Source organism: Eptatretus burgeri, chromosome 12, assembly GCF_056783735.1.
Source record: "Eptatretus burgeri isolate ZD-2024b chromosome 12, Ebu_testis_v1, whole genome shotgun sequence".
Lineage (NCBI taxonomy): Eukaryota > Metazoa > Chordata > Myxini > Myxiniformes > Myxinidae > Eptatretus > Eptatretus burgeri.
The window spans coordinates 42,706,761-42,719,240 of record NC_140972.1 but is presented as its reverse complement, the minus strand read 5'-3'; the positions used below and the strand labels follow the sequence as shown (position 1 = coordinate 42,719,240).

The following is a 12,480-nucleotide window of genomic DNA, read 5'->3' as shown; positions in this document are numbered from 1 at the left end:
AGCTCCAATTCTATTACAAGTATTAGGGTTGGGTTCACTAATGCCACAAACTAATTTGCTCTGGAATCACTCACTGGAAATAGATAAAATATACAAGCTTTACAATCACCGTAAAACATAGTGGTCAGAATTCTCATACCAGCTTTGAGGAGGATAATCTGATCATTCTGACACAGGTCCATGAAGCCAGTAATGTGTTTTGCAAACTCGACGACATACTGAATGGCTGTAGTGATGTGTACAGCACATTGCTGCCACATCACCTCCCGGGGCTGCGGACAAGCAGGGCGGTTTCTGGTATTGACACATTAAACCCTTTCGTAAAGAAATCGCAGCAGTGTTCACAAATAACCATTATTTATTACAGTTCCTACAAAGCTTGCCGTCTTCCATATATGTGTTTCAAGCTGCAGCTATGTGCAAACATTATACCGCAGTTCAAAATAATCCTTAACGAGCAAAATATTTACAAGTGCTCACACAAATAGTTTTAATCTGATGTGACAATTACACTTAAAGCCAATTTTGCACAGGGTTGTCATATCACGAGCCAAGCTATGTGGCTGGCATGTGGTCCATTCTCAGAGCCATGGAGTTGGCTAAAACCACGAAGTCAGAGCTATCATTAAGATGAAGGTAAACGAAATGCCAACACTGTATCAACCTCAGCCATACAGACTTTCAATGTTAAGTCAATTGTAACTGAGAAATAACTACCATTGCCTTTAATTGCAAGAGGTTGGATAATGCTAAGACCATACAATTTGCAAAGGAAGAGACAAATTATAAAAAGAAAAGCAGATGCATAAACTGCATTTCAAAATCTGGAGGGGTAAGGTTGAATCAAGCTCAAAGGATTCTCTATTTGAGGCTGCCGATTTCACAAGACCCGTTCACAATTGTCAATTTAGAAAAACTTTTTTGGGCTATGACCAGATCCGGGAAGCGATTCTTAGCAGCAGATTAAACAGCAATTATCGGCTTCAGCCGTGAAAGTTACATTCGCACGCGGGCACGGTTCAACATGTTGCTGTAAATGCTGCCTAAAGCTTCAGAATAACAAACGGTCATGACCTTACTGCACAGGGAAACCATGAAAACTAGACAAGGAGAACCTAATAAAGCAGGGACATCTCACCCAACAAATGTCTTGACAAATTAATCACTCCAAAAGTGTATTTTAAATACTAATATAAAATTGCCAAAAAAAGCTTCAATTCTACTGGAGTTGGCTAAAACTTCAGCAGTTCACAAAAATGCAATTCCTAGGGAGACAAGACCAATTGGAGAAGAAACACATTGCAGATGTGATGTTACTGTTAATATCAGGATATTTTACTGCTCAATTTCCCTCATATGAAGCATTAGCATTTCATTCGGTTTTGGCATTTTCATGGCTTACTTTGCTCTGGTAGGCTTTGATGTCCTCATAGCTATGTGACTGCCACGCAAGCCTCTGGAGTTCTTCCACAGAGTATTGGCAGGTCTCCGTGTGCGACTGAATGATATTCTGCACCAGGTGTTCTGGAAGAGAGACATCTTTCTTATCCAAGTATATAAAGGCCCAAATAGATCGAAAGATTGTGATCACAATTGGTCGAGAGAATAGGAGTAAAGAACAAACAGCCAGAGCATGAAACAAGTCAGTGATGATGACCAAAATAAACCATAGTCCGTCTACTATTATCTCACATGAATATGATGAGACAATGAAACAATGTTTAGTAACACCATTATCTATTTTCATCAAAACCATTTTGGTCGCACGAGTTGGAGACAATCGATGGACACGTTACTCAACAAAACAAATGCTTATACTCGGAATGATAGAATTTTAAAAATCGAATGTAATTAAAAAACAAAGTGTATATAATTAAAGTGTCTACTGTATGGCTACATCAGAATTAACCAAAGCATTTTAATGCCCTGGAAAAGATCATACAATGATGACTCATCACTCCTAATCATAATTGAATACTGATAAAAGCACGTTAGTTCATTAGCATAATAGAAATACAGTAATGCATCAGAAGAGATGTTATTAAATATTGCAATGGAGGTTAATGATTCCAAAAAAAATTGCTTACATCTCGAGGAGCTGTTGATGCAGGTTTTTTTAATCGGTTTAATAATCACTTACTTGGTGGCTTTTTTATTATTCACAAAACACAGAGGGCACAGGGTGCTGGGGGATGTAATATAAGGAAATTTAAATTATGAAATATAAGAAAAATAGGTAAGATAGGATAGAGAAAGGAGAGGGAAATTTAGGTCATGTGGAGAAAGATGGGAAAGCAGGTTAGGAAGATGTAGGAATAAGGGAGGGAAGGAGAGGATTCAAATCATAGCATATTAGCAAATGTAATAAATTAATCACCAAAAAAAATAATAACAATAATAATAATGATATCAGAGGGAAGGATGGGGGTAATGGAGAGTGGAGTGGGGAGCAGTAGAAGGGAATTGCAGAGAGGCTTAAAATGTCACCATTTTGTGTGTAACATGTAAATGGTTCTTAAATGAAGGGTATCCTGGGATTCTTATTAGAATCAAGGGAAAAGTTAATCTCATCATCTATTCGTCCCTTTATGCTGTTTTAATTGGAGATGTGCGGGAGAAAAAATGAAATTGTTGTTTACATTGCAAGAAAAAAAAATACTTTTTAAAATCTTTTTATTTTTTGCAATTCCTCGAAGGTGCACCAGATGTATAGCATCGATTCACTGACATCTTCAGTTCCCAGGCTACAAAATATGCAAACATTTCCATCAATGAGCAGTTTGGCCACACATGAAGATCTCTAAAGGGTATTACCCTATCGTGTTCAAAAAAATCAAATTATCATGATCAAAAAAGCAATGTTCAATCTCCATCCTTCTGCTCATCAATATCTTTACCAGTCAAGTTTAAAGTGCCTTTTTATGATGCTTTAAAACTTTATAAATGTTTGAATGTCATTTTTAAGGCTTGTGTTCATGTATGATCATCACAGGGTGTTTCATGAAAAAACGCAATCCTATTAAAGTTACGTGAAATATTTATTTTTCAATGCAATTTTTTTTCCATTGCAGGTTTGCATGAAGCATCATTTGGAGGTAAAACTGCAAACATCAGTCATACTGTTTATTTTGAAGATGGCATGGACAATTGAACAAATAATCTTTATTGTAGAGTCTTACTTTGCCACAAAGTCATTTAAACAGACTCAAACACGATTCAGAAAGAAGTTCGAGACCAGATTAGTCCCAGACAAATCTGCTATTTTTCGATTGATGAAGAGGTTTAAGTTCCACGGGAGAGTACAAAATCATAATTGCTCAAAGTCTGGTCGCCTGAGGACCGCAAGATCACGAGAAAACAATGAAGCGGTCCATGAAGCAGCTTTGATTAACCCCAGGAAATCGTTGTCGTCGATCTCAATAATTGAACTTATCTTTATCAAGTACACAAAGAATTCTGAAACAGGAACTAAAAATGTACCATAATCGCATACAAGTGAAGAAAAACTAACAGACAATGATAAACAAGTTTGCAAGACGATGTGTGAATGGTATGATGAAAAAATGTGCAGGGATTCATTTTCTGAGTATCGTGTGGTTTTTCTGATGAGGCCCACTTTATTTTAAGTGGTCAAGTCAACTCGGAAAAACAATGAGATTTGGGGTTCTAGTTCTTCTGATAAAGTTCTTCAAAGGCAGTTGCACAACCAGAAATGCACTGCATGGGTTGCCATAAGCAAATCTGGCATCATTGGTTCTTCCTGGTTTCAAGATGAAGAAGGAAAATTGGTAATTGTGACCACTGAACGGTACTTGAAAGTTATCCAGAAGTTCTGGGTTGCATTAGCCAGGAAGCACCACGTCGACAGGGCTGTGCAATGGTTTCAGCAAGATGGGGCCACACCTCATGCTTCCAACAGATCGATACAGCAACAAAAGAAATTCAGTGATCAAATAGTCTGAGGACCGATGTTGGATGGGCGCCCCATTCTACAGACCTCAACCCACCTGACTTCTATCATTGGGGTTACATGAAAGATAGAGTGTATCAGGGGAGACCTCAAACTATTGATGACCTCAAAAATGCAATTGCCACCAACATCAAAGCTATTCCGGATCAGGAATGCTGCCGAGTTGTTGAAAACTTCACCAGGAGGCTTCATCTGTGCTTGCTGCAGCAGGGCAGCCATTTAGAACATGTTTTGTGAACTGTCTTCTGAAATCACTGGTTTCATTTTTGTGTGTCATGGTATTCTACATATTACAATGATTCTTATGGACACGTTTTTTTGTTTTTTGTTGTTTCATTGGAAAAAAATTAAAAAAGATAAAAATAACTTTGGGTTACAACTATATCGGTCTGTATAAAATATAAAAATATAAAACATCTATATAAAAAGAGCTCGGTCTCGGCGTGCATCCGTCCTTCCTTCTGTCCCTCGTCTCTCCGTCCATCCAGCCGTGTGACTATATGTCTATTATTTACGTACTATTGGAATATACCTTTTGACTCTTTAGACAGCTGAGACCCCAAAGACCTTTGAAGACCCTCTAAGACCCTGAGGACACTTGAGATGCAAAAGACCCTGAAGACCCTGAAATACCCAGAAGACACAGAAGACTCCGAAGACCCCAAATATCCCAAAGACCCAACAGACCCTGAAGATCCAAAAGACCCCAAAGATCCAAAAGACCTAAAAGTCACTGAAGACCCCAAAGACCCAAAAGTAACCGAAGACCTCAAAATATCCTTAAGACCTAAAAGTCCCCAAGGACCCAGAAGACTCCAAAGACCCAAAATCACCAAAGACCCTGAAAACACAAAAGTCACCAAAGACCCCAAAAATCCCTGAAGACCCCAAATATGCAGATCCTGAAGACCCAAAAGTCCATGAAGACCCAAAAGTCCCTGAAGACCCAAAAGATCCTGAAGATCCAAAAGTCACCAAAGACCCAAAAAGACCTGAAGACCCAAAGAGACCCTGAAGACCCAAAAGTCCTTGAAAACTCCGAAGACCCGAAATACACTGAGGGCCCAAAAGTCACCGAGGACCCAAAAGACCTCAAACACCCCTAATATCCTTCAGATCCATTAGACCTTCACACCATTTCAACCCCTTATACCCTTCAGACAGATTAGACAACTTGGACCCTTGACCATTTAGACCACTTGGACCTTCTTATATCACAAATTAAATTTCACATAAATATAATATCACCAATACTCCAAACAAATTTGTAGAAAAGAAATGTTTGTATGATGATTGGTGTAAATCATGCCAACACAGCAAATATGAAATCAATCTCTGCAACGACATGTGGAGAGGCGAGTGTAGCGAGCGGATCCACACAATTTTTTTTTTAAATAAAACACCCTGCACTATAATTGGAGAAGTGTTTGTGTGTTTGTTTGACATCTATGAACTCCCAAACTGCTGAACTGAATGAGTTGACAACTCATGGTTGTGCTCATGGGATGTATGGGGAGGTTTTAGGTGATACTGTAAAACAAATCATAGTCCGATGGGTTCAGGGTGGGGGAGGATGCCAATTTTCTCGATGTAAATATGTAAGGAATAGCACCACTCATGGTGGGATGGGGTAAATGAAATCATTCGAAAATACTCAAATTCTGGGAGAATTAACCCTTTCGTAAGGACAGGTTCTTCACTAATTGCAGAAAATTCAGGCTCTTCCATTGATACCTGTTCATCACAAGTCTCCAGTACCCGTATTTCATAGCCGAGCAAAGGCCTTTCACAATTATCCTCCTTTCAATATATATATATATATATATATATATATATATATATATATATATATATATATATATATGTATATATATATATATATATATATATATATATATATATATATATATATATATATATATATATATATATATATATATATATATATATATATATATATATATATATATATATATATATATATATATATATATATATATATATATATATACAGACTTCCATTCTCATTTCTTTTTCTTTTTTTTGGATTCAGAGTCAAGGGTCATGGAAGAGCTAGAACACAGAACACATCAGGACACAAAAGAACAAAAGGAATAGCAGAAAGAGGTGGAAATGCCAAGAGCAGGGCCGAGGGACAAAAGAGATGGACCAAAAAAAAAAAAGACATGCAGGTAAGAATGAAGGGGAACATGCAGATAGCGGACAAGATGGATACAGGCGAAAACTCTCAGAAAGGAAAAACTGGAAATGGGAGAGGGGGGACAGTGGTTTAATGGGGGGTAGAAAAGATCATCTGGAATGATCGGAGGTGGTGATGAACAGCTGTCTTGAAGACTTGGAAGGAAGAATGAGGTTGAAGAAAGTGTGGAAGTTGGTTCCACAGGCAGGAAGAAAGAGGAATATATGAGTGGAGGTGAGCAGCAATTCTGGAAATTTCAATAGAAAGGGGTTGATGATGGACCACGTGTGCCCTGAAGAAATCCAGGGGTGGGGGGAGGGGATGACGACAAAGCATGAAAAGAGGATAGGGTGAAACACCAAAAAGGAGGCGGTAGAAGACAGAGACCACCGACCTGTTTGTGATGGCAAAGTGATAGGCCATATAATCGGCTACATCGCAGGAGATGCCAATGATATTGAAGGCCTTGATTTCCAGGGCGTCAAGCTGAGCAAAATATAAACGAGCTTGTGATTTTATCAAGGTCTGGAGAGAGAATAGGTTGTAAACTGTCCATCTGAGGGATGAGTGATGTCACTGACGAGGGTGGAGTCATCAGCAAATAGATGAAGATGATTTTCAAGAGAGTCAAAGAGATTGTTGATGAAGATTCGGAAGAGGACTGTGCCCAGAACACTGCCTGGGGGCACTCCAGCCTAAACAGGAAGAGGAGATTCCTTTGAGAGTTACCACAAAAAGTTCCCCTTGAAAAAAAATTGCAAGTTCGATAGAAACTAAACACCTGAGAGTTAGAAACAGCAGAGCCACTTGGGATGTGGTATTACAAGACATTTGGATAGCATATTGAACAATAATATAACGTTTATATTATTGTTAACTCCTCCAACCAATTTAGTAATACAATTAACTAATAATATAATTAACTCCACCCAGTTTAGTAATAAACTTTGGAATTGGCCCATCACGAGGAGGGGTAAAGACACCCAATCAAGATTAACGGAGAAGCAACACAACAGCGTTGATCTGCACAGAAAAACAAAAAATCTTTCATTCATTCTTCTTCACCTTCATTGAGTCATTCCTATAAGCAGGATCCTCATTTTGCAAGGTTAGTATGCTATTTTTATGCAACAATTTGAAATATATTTTGTGTTTTATGAATGAAAATTTGACAGGTATGCTAACTGCAGTGGGAAGCAAAGATGACATTTCGGGTGTCAGCCGTTCATTGGAACAAAGCAGTTTTATTAAAATCCAATTTCATCAGAAACTGGAGAGTTTATAGAACACTATACCCCACACAGTGTTCAAGTGCAGTGTATACAATACTGTACTTCAATTTTAATAAAATAATGATTTTAACGATCATTTAAAAAAAAATCCAGAAATTTAGTGCTATTGAAGTAGTCCAGAAGCAGTCCAAAATACCACTTTTTTCACCATCCCACTGAACCTGTATTAGTCCCCTAAAGGTTTCACTGGAGGGAGCTATAGGTTTTCTCTCCATCCGTCCATTCCACCTGTGGTTTTTTTCACCATTTTTTCCCCATAAACTTTAACATATTCAACTGAAACTTGGTACATGACTTTATTATAAGTTACAGAGCAAGTTCGAGTTTCAGGGCGTTTCGTCAAGTTTTTCCACAGAGTTATGCCCTTTTTAGACTTAGAATAATATCAGATTGGTAGGTAGCATGTCTTGCAAAGCAATTCTCACTCTTGTTTTAAATTGAAGTACGTACAGTACAGAAAAACTGGAGGTTGTTTGAAAGATTACGAAAGTGATTTATGGACTACAGTGTTCAAGTATATAATTAAATTTATATCGAATAAAAATTGTAAAGGTTGTGCAATAAATTAATTCCGGATTTTATTGCTGTGTTACGCAGTGTCTATTACATTACCCTATCAAACACGTTACATTAGTTATTCATGCCTGTTTGTATCCTTGATGACGTCCCTAAAAACAGTAAGTTTCCTGTTTGGAATGATTTTCCATTTAGTTTGACTGCCAGGCAGGCAGACAGTAAAACAATTATCTCACTCTCCTCTGCACATGTGAGATCGGGAGGAATTCAAAGCCAAATTACGTTAAAATAAAAGACTGGTCTTTCTATTCATGCTCTGATTCATGTTGAAAATATAACATTCAATTTAAATATGTTGTTCCTCGATCATAAACTGATGATCAGAAAGCAATAAGACAGACAGAGGGAAGGACATGAACCAATAGCCTCACCTTGCTTTTCACTTCGCATGCGTGGGGTAATAACCATGATGAGACAGCACAAAAGTGATGACAATATCAACTGAACCACCCCATGAGCACAACAAAAACAAATTTGAGCTTTTAAAAATACAGTGCCTCACCATGGTATGTAGATTACAGTAAATCTGAGAACAAATGGCCAACATTAAAATAGATATGCACGGAGACTCTGACCCGGACAAATTGCAACAACCTCTCCTGTCCCTTTGTCAATAGGCAAAGTGAATCTAAACAATTCAATGTCTAATTTTCCTGATTCTTACTTTAACAGATAAATATGCAAATATAGAAAGGGTTAAATATATGACAAAAGAAAAGAGCTGATTGCATAGGTAAAGAGTAATTTTTGTTGAAACGATGATCATCCTCGCTTTGAAAACAACTGCAAAATACATCCAGGGTGTCTCAAAAGTAAGCTAGACACAAAGTAATCTTCGTGGATTTGATTTTTTAACTTATGATTTTAATTTATTTTCTTCATTTGTTTTTTCCTTTTGCTATGCAATGCAGAAATGGCTTCATGAATAAGAACTCAACAGAGAATCAGTGCATGGAAACACCACTATAAAACTCAAAATGCAAGAAAAGCAGCATGGCAGGCATTAGGAATTTGGCTGCCTTGCTCAGAAATGCCAATGATCCCTAAAATTGTAATGCAATTGCAACACACAGGATCAGTCTTCGACATCCACGGGACCAGCAGACCATCAATCACTCACACTGGGGATGTTCAGGAGGCAGTTCATTAGGAACTCACACACAGCACGCAGAAATCAATTTGGCGGCTATCTAAAGAGTTGATTTTATCATGCATGACTGTTTGGCACATGAAGATGCATTGCCAACTTCATCACTTCAAAGCACGTCTCATTCAATCCTTGCACAAGAACGACCCCGACAGTCACATTTTCAGAAACATTCCTTGAGATGGTCAGCCAGGATGAGTCAATCGTTGAGTGAATAATCTGTGCAGATTAAGTATCTTTAAAGCGAAACAGCCACAATAATCATCACAATTGCATATATTTAGCCAAAGGTCATCCAAAATGACCAGCGAGAGTAAAACCAACTTACTAGTGTGACTGTTAAGTGTGAAATCCGGTCAAATGGTGGTAAAGGGCCTTGCCTTTTTTCAGGATGTTCTGATTGGTGACTCTTACTTGAAAATACTTTACCAGTTCTTTTTTGCTGGAGATTGATCATCAAGTAGAAGAGCAACAACTCCAATTTCAGCAGGATCAGGGAACTAGCCCATTTTGCAAGAGCTGTGCACTACTGGCTCAATGTAAAATTCCCTGGCCACTGCTTTGGTTTGTGTTGGGCAGTTAAGTGGCCACAGGGGTCACCAGATTTGATCCTGCTCTGACCTCTTCCTTTTGGCTGTATTAAAATACCTGGTTTATTCCATGAAGCCAAGGGATAATTAATGGATGAAAAACAAAATTTGAGAACATTGCTGGAACTGAGCATAAACTGTGCCAGAAAATCTGCCGCTCAGTGTATAGCAGACTGAAACAGATTATAATGAAATGGAACTAAAATGAATGAAGCAATAACTTTTGCTTGCTCCAAGTGTCATGAGACCATTTGAGCTTTGATATTTTGTTTGTTCATGAATTAACACATTTACTTTGTAAATAAAAGAATCTATTGTTAGGAGAGTAAATCCTTTTATTTATTATTTCAATGACTGCCTGACTGTCTAGTTACTTTTGAGACACACGTAAACAAAGACAAAACGAATGGACAAGGAGATACACACAGTTTCCACATCACAATATCCACCAGTTAGTTGGTAGAATCTGTACCTATTTCCAGGGCAGGTGTCTTCATGCTGGAGAAGTGTCCATTGGAAAAAGCTGTGGCCAGAAACTCAAGATCATAAGAGAGATCACCAGAGAGGTCATAGCCAAGGGGAATTGATGTAGCAATTGGGGTGGTGGCAGGAACCACCCCACTACATGCTGATGCCACCACACTGCCTGGTTCCTGCTTTATGGACAGCCTAGGGTGACCAGAATCCATGTCAAGGCTGGACTGGTCTGGTGAAGGCTGTCCTGAGGCAGACCCAGATGAAGAGGATGATGATGAAAGGTCATTCGTGCTGAAGAAACAGCCCATGAGCATTTCATTGCCAACACCTCCACCTGTTGGACTTGTCATCTCAGGCATCTCAGGGCCAAAAACGTCACTCAGGTCACCCAGCTCACGAACTTGCTCTGCAACAAGTCCACCTGCACTCAGACTATTACCTGGTCACAAAGCAGAAAAACTTGGTCATATTGAAATCCAATGATTAGTTGGGTTTATCTCAAATATGGTGGATTCATTGCACTATAACTGAACTTCTTTGAATAATAAATCCCCCTCATGCAACATAAACCTTGACTTTATATGTCATGCACTTTGGCATCAACTTCTAAACGTTGTGGAGACACTACCATCCACCATTCAAGCTCCTAATGGGGAGTGGAAAATTGGTCATTCATCGCTGGGATGTAATGCATTGCAATATACAGGCCTGAGAGGCAAGGCCTCACCATTGGAGTATGGCGTCAGGGGCTCGCCATCAGCATGTTGCTGCTGTTGCTGGAGTTGCTGATGTTTCTGCACCTCGGCGTATAAACTGTCACGCTGTTTCTTGGACATGCGGCCAAACTTCACAGCTGAAAACAAGTCAGGGCGATGGCCAAATCCAGAAAAAAAAGTCAGACCATTGTTGTGTTCTCTGTGGCAAGAAAGGCCAAATGTCAATTTAACCCAAGTCCTAGCACATATTTTTGAGGGCGAGGTATAAATTCTACTAATCTTTGAAATACTGGAGTTTCTCTTGTATAAATACAAGGAGGCATAAAAACCATTGGAAGTATAATACATGGTGTAAAGATATCTTAGGCATGCAAAAGGGAAGATATACTTACTTGACTGAAAGAAGAATGTTAAAACAGTAAAGTATAAATGCTCGGGCATGTTGTGATCATTAACATCAAGAGATCAGTTTCTGCCTGCTGTCATTCATTGGCAACAATAAGTGCTTCTGAAAATATGCTAAGTTTATGTTTTTGAAAAAGATGTATTATTAACACTCCACCAAACCCTAATCCTAATCCTAACCTTAACCCCCTGCCCCCACAAAAAATAATTGTGGCATGAACTATGGAAAGTTTGTTTAAAATCATGTCAGAGTACTGAATGAGGTGAATTAAAAAAAAAAACAAAAAAAACAAGCTCTTCAATAGTATTTTAAATTTAAATGCTAATTTCAAAATTATATGATGGCCCCAAACTACAAGGTGATCTATAATTAGATTTCTATATTAAATACTAGCAAATACAACCCATTGCTTCACTAATGGGGATATTAATGGGGAGGGGAAGGGGGAGAAAGAGGGAGAAAGAAAAAGAAAAAAAGAGAGAAAAAGAAAGAGAGAAAGAAAAAGAAAAAAAAAGAGAGAAAAAGAAAGAAAGAAAAAGAGAAAGAGAAAGAGAGACCTCACCAAATGTTGCTGTACACTCCAATAGGTGGTGGGTGGGAGGGGAGTGGGAGTGAGGAGGATTGGGGAGAGAGGAGGGAGAAAGGGGGGAGAGGGTTTAGAAGGAGGTAAGCATGAGGGAAGGCAGTGTGAGGGGAAGGGAAGGGCAATAAAATCAGGAATCAGAGGAGAGAAAGGTGAGAGTGAGAGAGAGAGAGAGAGAGAGAGAGAGAGAGAGAGAGAGAGAGAGAGAGAGAGAGAGAGAGAGAGAGAGAGAGAGAGAGAGAGAGAGAGAGAGAGAGAGAGAGAGAAAGGTGAGAGAGAGAAAGGTGCGAAAGGTGAGAAAGGTGAGAGATGAGAGGTAGATGAGATGAGAGAAAGATGAGATGAGAGATAGATTAGATGGGATAGATGAGGTGAGAGATAGATGAGATAGAGATAGGAGAGATAGAGATAGGGAGAGAGAGAGAGAGAGAGAGAGAGAGAGAGAGAGAGAGAGAGAGAGAGAGAGAGACAGAGAGAGAGAGAGAGAGAGAGACAGAGAGAGAGAGAGAGAGAGAGAGAGAGA

General features: G+C 38.8%; 1 protein-coding gene across 1 annotated transcript in view; it reads right to left on the bottom strand.

The window, feature by feature from the left end:
- Positions 1-12,480, bottom strand: part of LOC147015501 (nuclear receptor ROR-beta-like) — a 115,187-nt gene that overhangs the window by 30,022 nt on the left and 72,685 nt on the right. The window contains exons 4-7 of the mRNA XM_085850286.1: positions 10,980-11,105; positions 10,248-10,691; positions 1,403-1,524; positions 140-272 (exon numbers count right to left, since the gene is read on the bottom strand). Coding sequence (XP_085706412.1) covers positions 140-272; positions 1,403-1,524; positions 10,248-10,691; positions 10,980-11,105 — 825 coding nt within the window. The remainder of the gene's footprint in view (positions 1-139; positions 273-1,402; positions 1,525-10,247; positions 10,692-10,979; positions 11,106-12,480) is intronic.